General features: G+C 39.3%; 1 protein-coding gene across 2 annotated transcripts in view; it reads right to left on the reverse strand.

Annotated features, from left to right (window-relative positions):
- MACF1 (microtubule actin crosslinking factor 1) overlaps nt 1-22,257 on the reverse strand; it is a 434,870-nt gene that overhangs the window by 162,039 nt on the left and 250,574 nt on the right. For both annotated transcript variants that reach the window (XM_060206158.1, XM_060206157.1), the window contains exons 32-40: nt 20,909-21,016; nt 20,657-20,755; nt 18,108-18,260; nt 17,113-17,201; nt 15,378-15,513; nt 6,957-12,344; nt 5,862-6,011; nt 3,630-3,845; nt 3,393-3,542 (exon numbers count right to left, since the gene is read on the reverse strand). In XM_060206158.1, the coding sequence (XP_060062141.1) occupies nt 3,393-3,542; nt 3,630-3,845; nt 5,862-6,011; nt 6,957-12,344; nt 15,378-15,513; nt 17,113-17,201; nt 18,108-18,260; nt 20,657-20,755; nt 20,909-21,016 (6,489 nt within the window). The remainder of the gene's footprint in view (nt 1-3,392; nt 3,543-3,629; nt 3,846-5,861; nt 6,012-6,956; nt 12,345-15,377; nt 15,514-17,112; nt 17,202-18,107; nt 18,261-20,656; nt 20,756-20,908; nt 21,017-22,257) is intronic.

Genomic DNA, 22,257 nt, shown 5'->3' on the forward strand with positions numbered 1-22,257 from the left:
CTCCTCTTAAATTACAATTAGTTTTTTGTTTTAATTTTAAAAGTCATGACTATGATTTATTTCTTTTTTTATATTTATTTATTTATTCCTTTTTGTTGCTCTTGTTTTATTGTTGTAGTTATTATCGTTGTTGTTTTTGATGTCATCATTGTTGGATAGGACAGAGAGAAATGGAGAGAGGAGGGGAAGACAGAGAGGGGAGAGAAAGAGAGACACCTGCAGATCTGCTTCACTGGTTGTGAAGCGACTCCCCTGTAGGTGGGGAGCTGGGGGCTTGAACTGGGATGCTTAGGCTGGTCCTTGCACTTTGCGCCACCTGCGCTTAACCCGCTGCGCTACCGCCCAACTCCCGACTATGATTTATTTCTAGTTAATTATTTTATGTAGTCTGTGAGAGGTATGAGTGGTAGTTTATTTTTTTATTGACTTTATTTATTTACTGGATAGAGACAGCCAGAAATCGAGAAGGAAGGGGGCGGCAGAGAGAGAGAGAGACAGAGAAACATCTGCAGACCTGCTTCACCGCTTGTGAAGTGACCCCCCTGCAGGTGGGGAGCCAGGGGGCTCGAACTGGGATCCTTACATGGTCCTTATGCTTTGCACCACGTGCACTTAACCCGCTGCACTATCACCTGGCCCCCAGTGTTTTTTTTTTAGCTGGATTACTGACTTCCAAATTCAGTAATCTTTCAACTATATAGTTAACAGAATTATAATACTGCTAGCCATGCAGTGGCACATCTGGTTAAGTGTACATATCACCATGTGCAAGGACCCAGGTTTGAGGCCCTGGACCCCACCTGTGAGGGGAAGCTTCAAGAGTGGTGGAGCAGGGCTGCAGGTGTCTTTCTGTTACTCTTCCTATCTCTCCCTCCTATCTCAATTTCTCTCTGTCCTGTCAAATTAAAAATAAAAGAAGAGAGAGTTGGGCGGTAGTGCAGCGGGTTAAGTGCAAGGACCAGCATAAGGATCCCGGTTCGAGCCCCTGGCTCAACACCTGCAGGGGAGTTGCTTCACAAACAGCGAAGCAGGACTTCAGGTGTCTTTCTCTTCCCCTTTCTGCCTTCCCCATCTTTCTCCATTTCTCTGTCCTATCCAACAACAACATTAATAATAGTACCTACAACAATAAAAAACAAGGGCAACAAAAGGGAATAAATAAATCAATAAATATTTAAAAAATTAAGAAAAAATAAAAGAAAAAGAAATATTTAAAAAATGTGGTCCAGCAGGTGGCGCAGTGGCTAAGGAACTAGACCCTCAAACATGAGGTCCTGAGTTCAGTCCCCGGCAGCACATGTACCAGAGTGATGTTTGGTTCTTTCTCTCTCCACTCCTATCTTTCTTATTAATAAATAAATAAAATATTTTTTAAAAAGATTTAAAAAAAAAGAATTATAATACTGCTTATCTAAGTTACAATCACTTAAAAATTTTTTTTGGATAGGACAGAGAGAAATCGAGAGAGATGGGGAAGATAGAGAGGGATAGAGACAGAGAGACACCTGCAGACCTGCTTCACTGTGAAGTGACCCCCATGCAGGGAGGGAGCCGGACGCTTGAACCAGGACCCTTGTGTGGATCCTTGTGCTTAGTACTGTGTGCGCTTAGCCTGCTGCACTACCACCTGGCCCCCTATAATCACTTTAAGTTGTAGAAAATATAACACGAATTTCTGATTTGAGCTCTCTGTCTAACTATATTTAATTATATTTCCACAGATACAAATAGCTATTTGTATCTGTCTAGCAGTGAGTTACTGGTGGGCCAGAAATGAGAAAATATGCAGTTTATCTATGACTCACTAAAGTTTGATTTTTTTTTTGAATAAATACGTAGGATCAACACACACACCCACCCACACACACACACACACACAATTTTTGAATTTTTGATTAGTGATCTAGGGCATGGACTGACAAGCTTTCTCTATATAAAGCACTATACAGTAAATACATATCACACACAAATGATTTGTTTCTGTGGCAACTACTTAATTCTGCTACTGAAACATGGAAGCAGCCATCAATGTTATGTAAACAAATGGTTGTGAATGTGTTCCACTAAATCAAAGTCCTAGATTCAATCCCCAGTATCACTATAGCCAGAGCTGAGCAGTGCTCTGCATGGCCTTCCCCATCCCATAAAATTACATAAGTTAAAAAAAATAATTACAAAAGCAGGGGCAGTCATATTTGGTCCAGGGCTGTAGTTTGCCAGCCTACTTTTTTTTTTTATATACCCTCCTGCCCCAACCGATTTCATTTTTTAAAATTATTTTTATTTATTTATTTGATACAGAAAAATTGAGGAGAGGGGGAGAGACAGAGACACCCACAGCCTTGCTTCACCATTCGTGAAGCTTTCCCCCTGCAAGTGGGGACCAGGAGCTTGAACCCGGGACCTTGCACATTGTAATGTATGCGTTTAACCAGGTGCGCCACCACCTGGCCCCGATTCCATTTTTAGAGTTATTTAGGTAAAAGAAGGCATGCTGATGTACATATGAAATACTAGGCTTTACCCCCAATACTGCCATATTCAGTAGTTATACTTAAGTATCCAGCCTCTGCGATAAAAATTTATCTGCTTAAACTCTTTTTACATTCAGAATAGATCTAGAGATGCCCCCTCTGTCTTTTGTGCCCTCTACCTTTTTCCTAGTTACAAGAGAAACAGACCTAGGGGGCAAGGGGTAGGTCAGTGGACAGAGTGCTCAGCACTTGGTCCCCAGCACGATATTGGAGCGCCATGTATGGCACCAAAGACACTCCTTGAACAGTGGAGCAGTGTTTTGCTCTCTCCCCCTTTCTGTACACCCTTCCACCCAATTCTCTTGAAATTGGTGTGTGGGTATAAGATTAGATCTTGGCCAAAACAAAAATGGGAGTGAGGGGGTCAGGCGGTGGTGCAGTGGGTTAAGCACACATGGCGCAAAGCGCAGGGACCGGCGTAAGGATCCCGGTTCAAGCCCCTGGCTCCCCACCTGCTCCTCCCCTCCTCTCTCCATTTCTCTCTGTCCTATCTGACAACTAACAACATCAACAATGGTAATAATGATAACCACAATGAGTCTACAACAACAAGGGCAACAAAAAGGGGGAAAAATGGGAGTGAAGTGTAAGGTACTGAATTATAAAGAAATGAAGTTGATAATAGGCCATTTTATATGCTTTCTCAGTAGCTAACTGAAAAGAGAAATAGCCATAGTCACAGAAGTGCCAGGGATATAATAATAAGTGTCAGGGATATAGCCTATAAGATTAAACATATCAAACTTCATTTTGAAATAGAAACCTACTTTTTAAAGGAAATTGAAACAATAAAATAAAAATAAAATTGATGCAGTTCAGAGGACAAATAATATGCGTGAGAAAGGGTATAGCGTTTACCTCACTCTGCTGGAGATAATGACTCAGGCTATCAGCACCTGTTTCACTGTTATCTTCCTTGCTATTCAGAATAAGGTGAGTATTGCCAACCCACATTTTCAGATCTTGGAGCTTGCCTTCTAGCTGTTTGTGCTGATTTAATACGTCAGTCTAGAAATAAGTGAGAAATCAGATTATAAGAGTCTTTCATCCTGTCCAGACTTTGTGAAGTTTTGGGGACTAAAACCAAGAAGTTACCTTTTTTATATCCATAGCATTCTGGAGATGACGCAGTCTAGAACTCCAGGAGCTACTCACTGAGCTGAGGGACTTTTGAAGATTCTTGGCATCTTTCTCTAGAGCCTTCAGCAACTGAACAGGGACTTCCTGAGGCTGGCTGAGGATAATCTGATTTACACACTCCAATTCCTGGCTCACCGAGGTGGACAAGTCATTTAGCTCTTTGTCTAATATCTGAGAAGATAAAGAGGAGTCACATCCAAAATCAAGACTAGAAATTTCGATCTCTAGCGATCAGCCATAAACTTATTTCTCTTAGGGTTAGGCAGTGACACAAGTAGTAAAGTGCATCAATTACCATGAGTAAGGACCCAGGGTCAAGTCCCCAGTCCTCAGCTATAGGGGAAAGCTTCAAAAGTGCTAAAACAAGTACTGCAGGTATTTCTCTTTACTCTCCCTCCCTCACCCTTCTCTCAATATCTCTGTCTTATCAAATAAAAGGGGGAGGGGAAGGCCTCTGTAGAGGGTCCACTTCACAAGTGTTGAAGCAGGTCTGCAGGCGTCTTTCTCTTCCCCTCTCTATCTCCCCCTTCTCTCTCAATTTCTCTGTGTCCTATCTAGTTAAAGGAAATTAGAGGAAAGAAAAAAGAAGAGAGAGAGGAAGGAAGGAAGGAAGGAAGGAAAGAAGGAAGGAAGGAAGGAAGGAAGGAAGGAAGGAAGGAAGGAAGGAAGGAAGGAAGGAAGGAAGGAGAAGGGAAGGGAAGGGAAGGGAAGGGAAGGGAAGGGAAGGGAAGGGAAGGGAAGGGAAGGGAAGGGAAGGGAAGGGAAGGGAAGGGAAGGGAAGGGAAGGGAAGGGAAGGGAAGGGAAGGGAAGGGAAGGGAAGGGAAGGGAAGGGAAGGGAAGGGAAGGAGGGAGGGAGAAAAAATGGCTGCCAGGAGTGGTAGATTTGTAGTGCTGGAATGAAGTCCCGGCAATAACCCTGATAGCATACTCCCAGAGGGGGAGGCATGTCAGGGAAAGATGACCAGAGGGCTCTGAACTCCAACTCCATTAGGACCCAGAGAGAGAAGAGCGAAAAAGGACATTTAGAAGTAGTAAAAGGTGACTTAGATAGGAAGAGAAGGCAGGACCATTGAAAAAGATTGCAAATATATAAAATATAGACAGATATAAATATAGACAGATAGTAAGAGAAAAAATAGTCAACCCACATCTGTGACCTTGGGAGACTACTACAATTTCCATTGGAGGGAATGAGGACATAGAACTCTGGTGTGGGGAATGCTCTGGAGTTATATCCATTATCCCATAATTTTGTAAGTCAATATTAAACCACTAATAATAAATTTTTATTGGGTGGATTAATGATTTACAGTCAACAGTAATACAGTTGTTGGTATATGTGTAAGATTTCTCAGTTTTCTGCAAAACATTCTGACCTCTCAGCTAGTCCTCTTCCAACATCACCTGAACCACTCACCACCCCCACCTATCAGAGTCCTTTACTTTGGTGCAATACACTGCTTTATATGCTTTTTATACAAAAACAAAACAAAATAAAGCAACTGCAGCTAGGGATATGAGTCCATGGATACAGTTCACTCCTTGAATGCATGAGAACCCAGATCAAATTCTTGGCATCACATATGACACAGTGGGGACTTTGGTCTCTTGCTCATAAAATAAAGTAAAATAAGAAAAACAATAGCAATGACAACAACAACAAAGTGAATCAGAAGGATGATTCTTCTACTCCAAGTTCCAATGGGACAGAACCAAAGAACATAAAAATACTCTAGCAGTCTAAGAGGTGGCACAGTGTATACATCATTGGACTCTCAAAAAGGAAGTCAAGAATTTGATCACAAGCAGATATCACATGTGCCAAAGTGATGTCTTAGTATCCTCCAACCCCCTATCATAAATACATCTTTAAAGAAAAAAAACATACAGGGGCTGGTAAGTGCTCACCCAGTAGAGTACCTGCCTTACCATGTGTCCCCCATGCAGTCCTCTTTGTACCTGGTCTCCCACTGCCTTCAGTGCTGCTGGTCAAATACTCCACCTTTGAGTCTTTTCTACTTTGGCTTCTCTGAGAATTGTATTTCCTATTATATTTCTGACATCATCAGCTATAATTTTTAATCAATTTCTTGTCCTTTAGATCGTAACGATTTTGAACATGTTCTTCCTGAATAGTCTCTATTTCCTCCAAGCGGGTGGCCTGGTGGAAGTCTCTGGGAACCTACCTTACTCTGGCACAGAAGATCCTGTAACTCTGTTAGGTTTAGCTCTTGTGGTTGAATCTGTTTGGTTCTCATTTCAATGTCTCGTAATAGAGACAGATAAGAGACCAGCTTCTCATCGTGCTCTAGACAGAGCTGTCGGTTAAATAAATTCTGTGGAGCCAAAAAGAAAACTCACTCAGATAAGATACTCCTTTAAGCATTTTTTTCTTTTTTAAGCAGGTATCATGGTCTTGCACTAGCAAAATAGCTCAATTGGGTAGTATGCTGTTTTGTCAGGGGTACAACCTAGGCTTGAGTACAGTTCCCACCACACTGAAGGAAGTTTCAGTGCTTTGGTTTCTTTCTCTTTCCTTCGGCATCACTGTCTCATTCTTTCTATTTGAAAAGTCAGCCTAGAATGGTGACTTTTGAAAAGACTAAGAAGCAAAAGCAAAGAAAAACAAAGCAGGCAGAGTCTTCTTGATAGACAAACAGAAAGAAGAAATTTTTACTACACAGGGTGAAATGAGAGAAAACATGGAGTTTATTACATTATCTCAAATGAATAAAAAAAAAAAGATTTTATTGACTCTTTCAGGCAGTAGAAGCTCATGATTAGTAATTCACAAACACCATTTTAACAAAAGTTCTCAAGACAACCTATCTTGACTGGAAGTCACATCACCCCAATCTTTTCTCACCTCAATATTTTATGTTAGTTTCTAACTTACAACTCTTGAAAATTTCAAAACGCTAGCCAGAGTCATTGCCCAACTTTCCAGTAATTCCATTTCAAGGAGATGATGGTAAAATTAGCTATATCTTAGTGATAACATCTATTGTCTTGAAATCTATATATGTATACCACTATACATCTGCAAACTCCTTATCTAGGGTAGAATCTGAGTAGTTTAGTAAAACAAACAAACAAACAAACAAACAGCATTTGCATTAACAGGGCCCCAGAGTTAAAAACCCTACCACCACAAATACTGAGCAATGCTCTGATCTTTCTCTCATAAAAGTAATTCTGGCATTAAACTATATCTAACATACATGTACGTACACACACACACACACACACACACACACACACACACACACACACAAACTTACTTTAGTTGCTCTGAAGGGCTCTGGATCTGTACTTTCATCTCCCTTTTCCCTGGATGCAGTCACAAAGGAAGGCTGCTTATTATGAGGGCTTTCTCCAAGTTTTTCCTGTGATATCTTCTCATTAATCTTCATTGCAGGGAATGATGTTATGAGCACTGTCTTTTCTTCCCTAATTCCTGGAGTAGTGGGACTAATGGTGGCATCCTGGTGCTCTAAACTCTCTTTGAATAGTTTCTCTGGATGAAAAGATGCTAAAACTCTGTTGTCTTCCTGAGTCACTATGCCTTCAAAGGACCCTGCTTCTGTACCTGTTTTTATAGGGTTTGCAGTTTCTAGAAATTTCTTTCTAGTTACTTCCTGAGTTGTTACTATTTTAGATTTGAGAATGTCACTAAGTTCTTGATCATTTTTCCTGTCCTGATGATGAAGGTCCTTTCTGTCTGAGGATACTGGATAATTATTTTCTTTCGGGTCTACTCTAGAAATTTTAATTTCCTCCTGTAATTTGAAAGCTCTTGTTGAATCAACAGGTATTTGAAGTGACTTTTCCTTATGTTCATTAGAAGAAAAAATCATATCTTTGGCTTGTTTAGTCTTAAAAGTAACACAGGAATCTTGATAATAGTTGGTCTCCTGTCCGGTAGTTCCTTGGAAAGACTTTTCTTTTTTGGAAATACTGGATGTATCTGCATGTTGGACTTTTCCAGCTGTCTTCTTGTAGTGCAACTGCTGAGGTTCAACAGCCCCACCAGTAATTGCAGGAAATTTTTTTTTTTCTCGTTTCGAAGTAAGGAAGAAGCTTAAATCTTTTATTTCTCCTTCACAGACCTGATTAGAGTTGAATGCTAAAGCACCTTGATTTGTTATAGAAATTTCTTTAGGTACCATTTGGGAAGAAGAGTCTTTGGCTTCACAAGTAATAGAAAATTCTAGCTCTCTATCAACTTCTTTCCCTTTTCCACTTACAATTATTTCCATAGGTGGACTCTTTATAATGGTGTCATGGTCATCTCTAATCACACTATCCTGATCCAACTCTTCTTTTGAAAGAACGGCTAATTTGCTTTCTTCTGTTATCACTCCTCTCATCTTTCTTTTACTTCTTGACCTCGTTGTAATTGGTGTTTGTACTATCTTCCCAATTAGCTGTTTGTCTGGAGTTTCACAACTTAATTCTTGTAATTCAGAAATAATTTCTCCTTGGTTTTCTCTTATTTCTTTAGAATCTAGACCTAAAGCAGCTTGTTTCATATGATAAGAAGTTTCTGTTTGTGTCACAGTTTTTTCCTGCTCTTTGTTTCTGTCTTTTTCCATGTTATTTCTAGCCCACTCTTTAAGTTTAAATTCATGAACATCTGATTGTGGGTGTGTCAATGCAATACGGCTCAATGATTTACCTTTAAGGCCACTAGGAACTGTACTACTGACCAGTTCTTTAGCATCTATAGAAATTCTCCTTTTGTCTTCATCCTTGAATTCCAGTTCCCTTAATGAGATTTCCCTGCTCATTTTGGCCTGCTCCTCATTGCTAATTTGTGCTCTAACCTTTTCTTTTGGAGACAGATTGTCAGTTTGAAATGATTTCTCTCTCTCATCTTCTCTACAACTCATTTTACCAGTCTGGTTGCAATCAGTTAACACTTCCTTTCTTAGACATTCCTTCTTTAATTCACATACTTTAACTTCATCTTGTTTTTCAATCTCAACTCCATGCTCACTGGACTCTAAAATGTCTATTTGGATCATAGTTGCCAGTTCAGGGCTGATAAACTGCTTCTCAATAGCTTCCTCTAAAGTCACTCTCTGATCACTAAATATGTCAACAATCCCCCCATTTAGCATCTGATGAGATGCAATAATTCTGACCATGTTTTCATCTACCAAGTTCTGCTCCAAAGCTGATGCCAATGTCATTTTTTCTCCAGTGGTAGTATCTATGATTCCGCCAGAATTTGCCTGAGCCTCCAAGATCTTCAGTGTAGATGAAAAGTCTATTTTTCCAAGCTGAATCGCCTGAGTCAAAGTAAGTGCTTTGTCACTCACTCCATCTTTAATGTCTGAGAAGGGAATCACTTCTAGGTATCTCTGGCCAGATTCAATATCAATCTTACATTTCTTTAGTAATTCTGAATAGGGTACAATTCTGTAATTCTCAGGATCTACAATCCCATGCACCATTCCTGAAGACAATGATGCTTTATTAAGTAGTAGTCCTTCTTTTTTAACTTCTGCCAAGGTCAGTCTCTGACCAGAAATGAGATCTACAAAGCTTCCAGTCAAGGCCTGAATTTCTTGGACTTCTCTTTTCAATTCTGGGGTGACAAGATTTAATTTTATGGCTTCAACAAGGGAAATAGTTCTTTTTGTTTCAGGATGGAAAAACTGATGGAGGTTTAAATCTTCAACTTTTCTGAGTTTCTTGGCTAAATCTTCATCAATGATGCCATGTTTAAAAGCATTATCGACAGAAAGTCTCATTCCAGACATATGGTGAATGATACCTCCATCTACTATTTGCTTAGTCAACAACTGAATGGCTTCTTCTCTCTCCAGAAGTCCTCTGTCAATGGACTGCACAACTGTTAGAGGGATTTTGTTATTAGGGTCCACAATTCCAGTTGTTTCCATTTGTAAATCAATTAATCCCTCCCTAACTGTTTTTTTAGTCTCTCTGCCTTTGGAAGCTTTTTCCAGATTTAAAAGCTCTGTCTGGTCAGCACTGTCCACCAAACCAAGATTTGAGGCCAAAGTTACTGAAACCTTTTTGCCTCGTTTCAGGTCTACAATCCCACCAGTCATCACTTGCCCTTTTAAAATCCTGGCGGCTGTGTGTGTGTCAAGAAGTCCAACTTCAACTGCTTCTTTCACAGAGCACAGTGTGTGAGTACGTGGGTCTAAGACACCACTTATAGTTTTGTCTGCCATGAGGACATTATGTAACAAGTTTGCATCCATAAGCCCTTCCTCAATGACTTCTTCAGTTGTTAAAAACTCACAGGTCTGAGGATCAAAGAAGCCCCGAAACATGTTTAGCTTTGCCATAAGTTTCACAGCAGTATGACTGGGTACAATGCCTTGGGCTATAGCTTCATTTAGAAGGAACTTTTGACCTGTTTGTTCATGAAAGATGCCACCATCTAGCAACTGTGAAGATAACAAATTTAAGGTAGCATCTTCAAGCAATACTGAAGGATGACTACATGACAGGAAAGTTTCACTATCATCATCTTCCTTGTCCCTCTTTCTTAGTATTGATGTACTATCACCTGCAATGTTATGTCCTTCTTGACTTTGCTTATGGTCATCCATACCTGAAAATGTCTTATCTGAGGCTTTCTTTTTGTCCTGAGAATGAGTATCTGTATCCTTTTCACACTTTGGTTCTAATTCTAAATTTAGAATGTTCTCTACCTGAAGTTGTGATGTTTTACTTTGATAATTTATTAGAGGTTTTCCAATTTCACATGGAATATACTTAGTCTCAGACATATTTGCTTCTTCTTTCTGACCCAAATAGGAAATCTTTTTGAGAGCCTGCCATTCTTCCCGTGGTGTTTCAACAGAAGGATCTTTGTCTACCACCACGGTCTCATTAGCTTTCTCAGGAGATACTGTAAGGACAATTTTTCTGTTACCATCTTCTCTGGTAGACACTGTTGTTTGATCTTCCTTTTTGGTTTTTAATAATTGTCTTTTTAACTCTGATTTGACTTTATTTATGACCTTCAAAGTATCAACATTTGGATTTTGCAATTTTTCCTCTAAGTCCTTTCTGAGGTTCTCTTTGGAGGGGACTTCTACTTTAATAATGGCTTTTTTGCTTTTGGCTTCAGTGCAGTTTGCCTGATCAGGATATTCTATGTTTTGAGAACAAAGTTGGAGCTCATATGGTCTCTCTGTTAGCCCATCATAGAACGTATCTGTGATTTTTACATCCACTGGCTCTTGTAATTCCTTAGGAGTTTCTAGTTCTTGATGTTTAAGGCCAAACCCTTCTGGAGGACTTGCTTGATTATCACCACATGTCAGGGTTTCTATTAGCTCATTATCTAGCAGGAGAAGTCTCTGTCCATTCTGCACATTAATATAGCTATGTGTCATCAGTTGAAACAACAGCTTCTCACTATGACTTGCTATTCCCTGAGTTTGAACCTTGCTGCACTGTAGTTCTGCCATGCTATGATAAATGCTCAATTTGCTTTGTTCTGAAGAGTCTGCTAACTGCATGTGGGGCATCACATCAGGTATGCAAATTGATTTTAATTTATTGGCAAGGTCTTTGTCCAAGATACCATTTTCTGTTGCTTCTTCCCAGGACCAAATCTCTGTGGTTGTTGGCAGAAATAGACCCTTAATATGTTGTCGGCCAATGAGAATTTTCTGAGCAAGTTCAGTAGACACAATCCCTTGTTCTAAGGCATCTGTTATTGGAAGGATCTCTCCAGATTCAGGCCATAGTAACCCCATGAATGACCAAAGGGATTCTAGAATCACAAGGGCAATCTTAGCAGCTACCAGATCTTGGCTCACTGCTTCATCTATTGTCAGTCTGTGTCCAGTGACAGTGTCTATAATGCCTCCTGTTTGGAGCTGCCTTATGAGAATAGCACAAGCCATATCTTGGTCAATCAAATTATGCCTTATGGCTTCTTCCACTGTAAGTCTGTGTCCTGTTCTTGGGTCTACTATGCCACCAGCAAAAAGTTGAGCTTCTAGCAGCCGGACAGTGACCTGTCTATCTATTAGTCCTTCCTGAACTGCACGGAAAATGCTAACCTTCTGGCCTGACTTCAAGCTAACCATTCCCCCTGCCAATTGTTTGACAGGCAGCAATTTCAACCCTGATTCCTGGTGAACAATACATCTCTGCATCAGATCCAGCAAACCAATTTTCTCAGCTGTGTTCGGGTCTATCAAATTCTTAGATGATCTCAGGTGAGACTCTAATACTGCATGAAGCCAGGCAGAAATGAGGCCTTGCTGAAAAGCCTCTCCAAGGCTAATATATTTCTCATTATAAAGGAGACTAGATCTTCCAGTTGCCAGGTGCGCTTCTAAAATTTTCAGTCCAATTTCTTCAGTGATTATTTTCTTTTCAACTGCTTCCACCACAGAAAAAGGGTCTTGGCGCCTGCTTATTAAGGATAGGGCATCTTCAAGCTCCCAGAGATGTTGGTACAACTGAGGATTAATGAGGTTTCTGGCTAGCCCTTCCTCCAGAGAGAGCTTTTCACTGGTCTCTGGGGCAATGAGGCCAGACATAACAACCTGGGATTCCAGGAGCACAAGGCCTGTGTCTTGATCAATGAGGCCCTTTTGCATGGCCTTGAAGATGGGAAATATCTCCACTGTGCCTAGGTCAATCACCCCAGCAACTGCTCTGTAACCCTAAAAAGGAAAAATGAAAAAGAGAGTCAGAGAGGTACAACTGTTGAAAAGTCATTCAAAGAATTATAGTACACTGAATTCTGACTGTAAGAAGTTCCCAGTTTGGGATAAGCCCCCACATATAGGAAACATGTTGAAGCATGATGGCAGTGTTAATGTTAAAAAAGAATTTTTCTAAACTGCAGAGTATTTAACATGGCCTGAAGTTCACGTTATTTGAGGGCTGGTTGTATTAAGCGTATCTGAATGACAAACTCTACAGAGTAACAAGCAGTGACAGTGAGAAGTTATTTCTAAGACTAATTGACTGTAAAAGTTCTTACACATACCAGTTCCTAAAGAGTGAGAATTAAACCCCAAGTAACAACTTCTTAGTGTTGCGGCCCACACAGGAGACTGTTGAAATAATACTTTTCTGTTCTTACATACAGCTGGACCAGTCCACAGGATTAGAAAGGAGATTTAAGCAGCCTGATAGTCACATAGCAATTGTGCATTCTGGTGAATGGGTCTATATATGCTACCTAAACAGTTAGCTAACAACTGGGGCAAATCAAATCTTTTGTGGCCAGTGCAAAGTCTTCAATGCAATGGTTGAGCTAATAACCAAACAAACAAACAATCAGTTCTAGGAATCAGAAGTAGTAACTTTTCTCCTGTTCCAAGCTAGAATGGGTACCACAATAGCCACGACTATAGCTATCACTTACAGGTAGATCCTAAAGACTAAATTTATTAGATTTATTGTGCAACAACCCTATGAAAGTATTTGTTTTAGCCTTTAGTTTGCATATAAAAAAGTGAGGAACAAATTGGTTCAGTTGGTAACTAGTTCACAATCATAAAACTAGATCATAAGACTAGAATAATGCTAAGTCTGACATTAAATCCAGTGCTATCACATTACCTACCCAGCACGATTTAGAAGGGCTTGAAAGAAAACCAAAATAGCTTCACCTTCTGCAGGATTTAGGTTCTGAGGTGAGTGAAGAAGGCAAACCATTTACATAGTCAAAATACCCTTGCCCCCCAAAAAAATCCTATAACAGTTTCTAAAGAATCTCCACTTTGAAGACTTTTATCACAAAATGACAGTATTCATAAATTAAGCGAATCAACTGTTTTACCACTTAAAACACTTCACCACTTTTATGACTCTCCAACTTTCTACTCTTCTTGTTCTTTATTTCCTTTTTCTATAGACGTGTCTTCCTGTACCTATTTGATCAGTATCACTCTCAGTATTACTCTTATGGCATTTATAACTTTTTAACCTATCCATGGAGGATCTACTCAAAGCAACTACCAACCATTTCCATGCCTCCTAAATAATGCATTTAGTTTCGACCTCAGCAAGAAGTCCCACAAGGACAGGTTCTTTGTCCATTCAGTCCCATAAACTATGGGCATTCTGACCTAAATAGTAAACAAGCAGAAAAAGACATAGGAAGGGCTGGGGAGACATGGTAACCAGCACAATGGTTACGCAAAAGCCTCACACTAAGGCTCTCAGGGCCCAGGTTCAATCCCCAGTACCAACCATTCCCCAGAGCCGAGCAGTGCTCTGTTTTTTTCTCTGTCTTTCTCTCTCGTCAAAATAACTATAAATAAATAATTTTTATTGAAAAAAAAAGATATATAGAGGAGGAAAGAAAACATAAAAGGCTTCTACTTACCAGAGTTTCAGGGTACGCCTTGGGCAGATAAGAGATAGAGCCTTATGGAGCAGCTCAGCCGTATCGCACAAACAGTGTAAGCTTGGTGTTAGCGTCCAGCATGCGACTTTTTTTGTTTGTTTGTTTTGTTTGCAAAAAAGAACCCCAAACAGGTCGTCCTCTTTTCCCTTTGTGCATTTGTGCTTAAACTCCAAAGGGTTAGTGAAACTTGTAAGCAAGGATGTCAGTTAATCAGAACAATACTTCACATGAGACACACAAACAGTACAAGGAACACATCATGCTCAATGTAGTGTGCTCAGAAGCTTGTCTTTCATTTACTCCCCTCTTTTCTTAATTTTTCAAAACGAGAACTGGATGTTCTCAGCAAGCAATTGTTAAAACTTTTCACATACTCCCTTATATGGTGAGGCAACAGCCATTGAAAGTGGGTTACTTTACATACTAATTATTAAACCAGCTTAGCCCTTTTTAGGAATCTACTAAATAAATCAAATCAAATAAATCATAGCTGGTTTTGTTTTGTTGTCTTTACAATTCAAGTTTTACAGCCAAGGGCCAGAATCAAAAGACATTTTGTTTGAATATCATTTTGATCATTCTCTAGACTAAATCTGAGTGCCACATGAGCTTAAGTTTTAGTCTGGCCCACATAACTTGGTCATTGCTTCACAACATAGGAAATAAGCAGGCAAACACATAAAATATTCCAGAGACACATGGATATAATATGATCAGTTTACATACAAACATAAGTTTCCAGGAAGACAACCAGTAGGAACTTTAACAGCCTTCATATGGTTCAGGAAGAAAACATGAATAGGAATTGGTAAAGATGTCAAATGATGGGATGACTATGGTTGAGGGGAACCAGTGTCTCAGTCAGTGCAGCTAGTCCATCAATTTGCTTTGGAAATGAGTATTTGTCATTTATTTAGTAGATATGAAAAGTATGGAGGAAGAGGTTCAAATTTTTTTTTTCTCCATAATATTCAGAATTTCTGATTATCAACTTTTGAGTGATAATATTATTTAGGAGTAATCTTATTGCCCTGTGATCAGATGTAATACCGATGAATGTTCTCCTTGAAAGCAGTCTGCCACAAAGTGGTAGGCAGGAAAACAGTGAACCAGGTCTACAGGGCTGGCTGAGAATATTTCCTGGTATTTATGACTGACCAACACATCGTGGAACCCCAGCAAAGAGACACAAGACAAATGGTTGCTAAGGTGAAGTTAAAAATTAAGTCACACTGACCAGAGAAGCTAGTGAGTGATCATGATTCTCAATCAGCAAAGCCATTTTCATACCTTCAAAATTATCCTCCCAACATTTTGAGAGAAAAACTGAAAGTACCTTTTGCTCTGTCTGCTGGGCCAACTGGCTCTGAAGTTGCTGAATCTGGTTTGCTGAGCCATCACAAAGGTCATGGTAAGTCTTATTCAGGGCATCTAGCTGCTCAGTTATCTGTGCCTTCTCTTTTCCTGAGAGCCTGGAAGATGAAACAGGAAAGCTTTTTAAAAGGGTACTCATTGCCACAGTCAGGAATTAACTAGCTCATAATTTCCCTCGAGTTATGATTCCTGCTGATGCCAACACTCACGTCATCATTATCTAACAACCTATGTTTACAGTTCTGCAACCTTCTTAATCCAGGTGACCTCTACTCTACTTTCACTTCCCATCCACACATGGTAAACAAAGATCTTTCCATCATCAAAAATTATGTCACTTCTGAAATTTTTTTAGATTTATTTTTTTCATTTCCTGAGTTAAAACTTTACATGAGAGAGTAAGAGACAGAGAGAAGTCAGAGCATCAATCCTATACATGCAGCACCAGCGAGTTTGCCTGGGGACCTCAGGCATGCAAACTGCTGCTCTACCAGTTGAGCTATTTTTCTGATTGCCCACTTCTAAAGTTACAAACTTCAAAAATATACTACCCAATTATAACTGGCCTGGCCATAACCCTACTATTTTTCTTAAATTTTAATACGCAACCTTTAATTGCAACAAGAATTGATGGCAGGAATGCCCATGTCCAGAGGAGAAGTAATTATAAAAGCCTGAATTCCCACCTTTTGCACCCCAAAAAGAATTTTCATCCATACTCCCAGTGTGTGTGTGTGGGGAAATGATAGGGGACTCTGAACTCCAATTCCATCAGGGCCCAGAGAGAGAGAAGAGGGAAAAGGGAGAGGCATTTGGTTGTAGTAATAGGTGTTGTATGATTTAGAAAGGAAGAGAAGATGGGACCTTAGAAAAAAATGGGCGGTGGTCTGGGAGGTGGTGCAGTGGGTAAAGCACTGAACTCTCAAGCATGAGGTCTTGAATGTGACCCCCCCCCCTTAGCACATGCATCAGAGTGATGTCTGGTTCTTTCTCTTTCATCCTATTTTCTTTTTGATTTTATACATTGCAAAATATCAAACCCAAATCTTCATGCTTACAAAGCATGGACTCTGATGAGTCACTTCCTCAACCCCTACTGATAATTTTTGTCACTGAGACCTGAAAGTTCTTCAGTTTACTCTCTTGAATCTTCCCTTACTACTTCTTGCCTATATTACCAAAAGAGTCTCTTTACTGTTCTGTCTCTACTCTTTTCCTAAATCAATCTATTCTCTGTAAAACTGTTCTAGAAAATCTTGATTTTTTTTCATTTGTGATTAATAGTAGGTTACAGGAGTGTAAGACTGCAGGGTAGAGCTCCACACCACACCCACCACCAGAGTTCTGCGTCCCACCCGCACACCTCCCAGAGATAATCCCTCACAAATCGTAGAAACAGTTTGCTTCTGTTATTATTATTTTTTTCTTTTTAAGTTCACGTGTATCAGATCTCTAGATTTCACATATGAGTGAAAACATCTGGTAACTGTCTCTAGAAACTCTTATTGACAAAATTCAGTCATGTTTAAGACAAGGAAAAAATAGATGAGAATGCAAACATTTCTAGGACTAATTACAAGGCTTTTTCATAACTAGCTCTTGCTGTCTTAAATTCTCTAGCCTGAATTATCCCTACAAGTTTCAGCCAGATAAGTCAGGTCCCATAGATGTGCTAGAATCTTCCACTTAATACTCACTTATGACCATGCTTGGCTAAGAAGATCTGTGATGTTTTAATGGCTTCTGAAACTTGTTCTCTCTTGGCTGTCAGCTCCTCTGCCAAAACCTATGTAAAAGAAACAAAAAGAAAGCAAGTCTTCAGAATCCAAGGTATTAAAGAACAAAAAATTATTCAAAATAACTTTTTTAAGAACCCTTGGGGAGGGGAGTCGGGCGGTAGCGCAGCGGGTTAAGCATAGCTCAAAGCGCAAGGACCGTCTGCAGGTGTCTATCTTTCTCTTCTCCTCTCTGTCTTCCCCTCCCTCTCTCCATTTCTCTCTGTCCTATCCAATAACGACAACAACAATAATAACTACAACAATAAAAAAAAAAAAAAAAAAGCGCAAGGACCTGTGTAAGGATCCCAGTTCGAGCCCCCGGCTCCCCACCTGCAGGGGAGTTGCTTCACAGGCGGTGAAGCAGGTCTGCAGGTGTCTTTCTCTCCCCCCCTCTGTCTTCTCCTCCTCTCTCCATTTTTCTCTGTTCTATCCAACAACATCAATAATAACAATAATAACTACAATAGTAAAATAACAAGGGCAACAAAAGAGAATAAATAAATAAAATATATATTAAAAAAGAATCCCAGGAGAAAAAGAGATTAAGTCAGATGACTGTTATCAGAGAGCTATGTAATACATAGAACTACAAAGGAGGAAATAGAGCGTATAGAGAAGTGGCTCAGTTGTAGTGCACAGAACTTAGATTCCTGAAGTTATGAGTTTAATTCCGAGCTCTGCAGATATCAAGAATGAAGCTCTGGCTTTCTTGTTAATTGAATAAATAAATAAATTTTAAAAATTTAAAGGCAGGAGCCCAAATAAGATGACTAAAGTTTATGAGCTAGAAGTTAATATTTATTGAGGTGAGGATCACTCCTAGATGGTCCACTTCTGATTTACTCCACTTCTTCTACTTACCACATTATCAAGTATTACTCACCCAGGATGAGAAAGATGGGTCTTCTACTCACCTGCTGTTCTAAAATGGCTTTTTCAATATCTGTGGATTCTTTGGGCTGGGATGAGGTAGCTTCGCTCTGTGTATTCCTCGCTACAGCAGACGCCCAGCCCAGAAGTTCTTTAACCTTCTCCACATGTTCTTGCTTTTCTTCTTCTACCACTTTCTGGAACAGGAAATAGAAAATCAGTGTGCTGGCATTAGGCTGATCTAATTTCAGATTTCTTAAAACAGATATACAAAAGACACCTAAGTCAGTAGGCAACAAAAATAACCTCAGGCTAAATGTAATCTACCAGCTTTATAGCACTATGCACAGGTCCAAGTATGATACTAATAGTTAAATTTATTACATGTAGATTCACCCATTTCTAAAAATGCAGTTTTAACTATGATGGACACTTGAAAATTAGTTCTTGATTTAAAAAAAAACATATACAGCATCTTATTTTTTTCATAAAGGAATTCTTCAAGAGATTAAAGTCTTCAGAGATATGTGAGGTAGATAGGTATTGACATAAAATGTTTTGCCTAAGCAATGGGTTAATGTTTTCAACTGTATTTCTTTCATAAGAGTGGTTGAATATGTGGAAACTCACTTTGTAAAAACATAGAAGAATTTTATAATTACAAAAAGATTACATGTTCATTACAACAAATCCAAACAAACCTGAAATCACTAACATATGTCTCTTTAATCTCTTTTTCCCAGAAATTTGGTATAAATACTTCTAAAAACTTATTTCTAAGTTTATAGTATGTCTACATGGCTCACACAATTTAGTTTTTTTTTTTTTAACCCGCTGCGCTACCACCCAGACCCACAATTTAGTTTTTAATGAAATCATAATTTTACAGAGTAGTTTAACTTGCTTTCCCCAAACTACTATATTATTAATACATTTCCATGTCAATTCATTTAAATCTATTTTATTACTTTTAAAAGATTCATGCCACTCCATTCTATGTAAATTAAACATCTCCAACATAGTCATTAAACAATGTATGCTTTAATAAAGATTTTTTGTTCACATTCCTTTTCATGCAGAAAATATTTGATAAGATACTTAGAAGTGAAAGTGTTGAATATTATACAATCAGTTTGTTTTATTCATGTCTACTCACTAAAATTTATAACTTCAAAATTAATACCTGTGTCATTTTCGTGGTTGTGCACAGACATGTATGGAGCAACAAAAAGTTTCTATGGGAGGTTTGAGGTGTAGAAGGGGTGGCTTTGGAGTCCTCTGCATGATGATGCAAAAGGACTTATGGTGGAGGTGAGAGTGTTTTGCAGACACCTGGCATAGTGAAATGAGAAACTGTACCCATGTGCCAACAACTATACTGTAAATTACTACCCCCCCATAAAAGGAAATACATTTCCTACCGCCCACTGCATATATTCCCAGCAGAGGTAGAATAAGCTCACATTCTGTCTTCCTCTTCTTTTTTTCTAAATGCCCCAATCTCCTTCTGCATCTCTCTCTCTCTCTCTCTTTTTTTTTTTTTTGGTACAGTCTTTCCCTCTCTCATTTTATTTTATTGAGGGGATTTATGGTTTACAGTAGATATAGTTGTTGGTACATGAGTAAAATTTCTCAGTTTTCTGCAAAACACTTGCACCCCCAGCCTAGGACCTCCGCCACCATCATGCACCAGGACCTGAAAGCCCTGCCCATGCTCGTACCCTCAGAGTCCTCGACTTTGGCGCAATACACCCACTCTGTCTTCTTGTTTCTACTTTTACTCCACAAATAAGCTTTCTTTTCATAGTTTACTTAGTGTCATGTTTTCTACACTTTTCTGTTTCTTAGTGATCTAGTAATAAAAAATGAACTCCAAAGCAGTACAGAGGTATAGTCTAGGGTTTCTAAACATCCTAAGGCTGTGATACGCTGTACAGGGAAAAAAAAAAATTGTGTTAGATAAGTTTCAATCACATGTGATTTGTAGAGTTGTGGCTGTGAATCCAGTGTTAGTGATTCAACAAACTACATTAAAGAAAACAAATAATATGTTTTTAAAAAACCTATATAAAATCAGGCTATGTATTAATCACTTGACAAAAATTTTATGGCCAGAGGCTTGCATAACCTAACCAGACATATACTCTAGGCTTCAGGGATTAGTTTCATAAGTGTGTAGTGCTTACAGAAACTTGATAGAATACAACTACTGAGGGCCTGGTGGTGGTGTACTCAGTTAAGAACACATATTACCACGTGCAATGATCGGGGTTCCAGCTCTTGCTCCCCACCTGCAGGGGGGATGATTTATGAATAGTGTCTACAGGTCTACAGGTGTCCACTTTTCTCTCTCCTCTATCTCCCCCATCCTTCTCAATTTCTCTCTTTCCTGTCAAAACAAAATAGAAAGGGAGGAAAGAAGGAAAGAAATAGCTGCCTGGAGTGCAGGCACTGAGCCCCAGCAATAACCCTAGTAGGTATGAATAAACAAACAAACACCATTGCCAATAATGAAAATTATGTGTGCACTTTCACCTTTGGTGAGGATTTTAAATAATATTTTCAGGATGACTTGGAGTATAACTATTCTCACCTCTTCCTCCTCTAGCCGCCGGAGTGCATCACTAATATATTTCACATGCTGAGTTGTTAAGGTCACCAGTGCTGTGTAGCGAGTCCTTAGGTCCATGAACTACGGTTCAAAAAAGTTATATAGTTGAAAATTAAATAAAGTTTTCATCAAGTTGCATGTTTAACAGAAAGGTGACCCCTATACCAATTATCCCATAAACGTAAATTTTACTGAAGAGAACAGTATGACATATGTCTTTCCCCCCTCTTTCACCTCCTGTGTGATGGCATCAGATGAGGAAAGCATGCGACGACGCTTGCCAGGGGATTTTTGTTGTGATTCTACAAAGGCCTTGTATGTCATCAGTTGTAATTCATAGTCCTAGGAAGGAAGACATTTCATTACATTTACATAGGGTTTTACAGCTTACACACCTCATGTGATAGAATCATAACATTTCAATGCTGAGCGACATTCTAATGGTCACTAAATTAAGAGGTTAGCCAACTTTTCCTAAAAGAACCAGACAGAAAACACAGAGACATATTATCTCTGTCACTATTACTCTAATCACTGTAAGTAGAAGCAGCCATAGAAAATAAGTAACTTTAGTCACAGACACTGAAAATTGGAATTCATTTAATTTTTACATGTCACTAAGTTTTGATTTTTTTTCAGTCATCTCTCATGGCCATATAAAGGTAGATATGCTGGTTGGATGTAGCCTGTGGGTCAGTCATAGTCTGCTGACTTGTGAGTCTGCAGTTTGTTGTTTGCTGACTGTTCTTTTCTTCTCATGTATGGAGAAGCTGAAGCCCAGAGACAGGAAGTAAGTTTTCTCTCACTGACTCAGTGGGTGAGAAGGAGAGTCAAGATCAGTATCTAAGTCTTGGGCAAGGGAAGTATCTCTGCAGCAGAGTACATGTTTGGCGTGAGAGAGACCCTGGGTTCTAACCCTAGCAGTGTCTGAGAGGGTAATATGGACGGACACAAGAAGTCAGAACTTGACAGATCGTGAAACAGTGCTTTGCATTCTTTATTTTGCACACTCTCATCAAAAAATGAAATCAAATAATTGAGCCAGGAGGCAATTTATCAGTCATGTATGACAACCTGAGTTCAATCTCCAGCACTGCACTAAAAAAAAAAAATTACAAGAATGGGAGCTAGGGAGGTAGCACAGTGATAGCACACATGACCCGAATTCAAAAGATGTCAGGCAGCACCAGTGATCAGAGCTGAGCAGTGCTTAAAAAAAGAAAATCTTTCTTTTCATCTCTAAACCTCTAAATGTCATTTCTTCATGTTAATCTGCTGGTCCTCTGTGTTTCCGAGTGCTCTACTATTCCAGGACTACTTTAGCTCTCACACAGGTGGGTGCAGTAGCTTCTTATAGACTGTCCCTGCTTCTAGTTTCATCTCCAGTTTATCATTTATCCTGCCACTAGGGTAACTCAAGCCCCTGGTCCCCACCTGCAGGGGGAAGAAGCTTCACAAGCTGTGAAACAGTGCTGCAGGTATCTCTCTCTCTTCCTCATTATCTCCCCTTTCCCTCTCAATTTCTGTCTCTATCCAAAATAATAAATAAAATGCTTAAAGACTGTAAATTTAAAAAAAAAGAA

This window comes from Erinaceus europaeus, chromosome 13 (assembly GCF_950295315.1).
Source record: "Erinaceus europaeus chromosome 13, mEriEur2.1, whole genome shotgun sequence".
Classification (NCBI taxonomy): Eukaryota; Metazoa; Chordata; class Mammalia; order Eulipotyphla; family Erinaceidae; genus Erinaceus; species Erinaceus europaeus.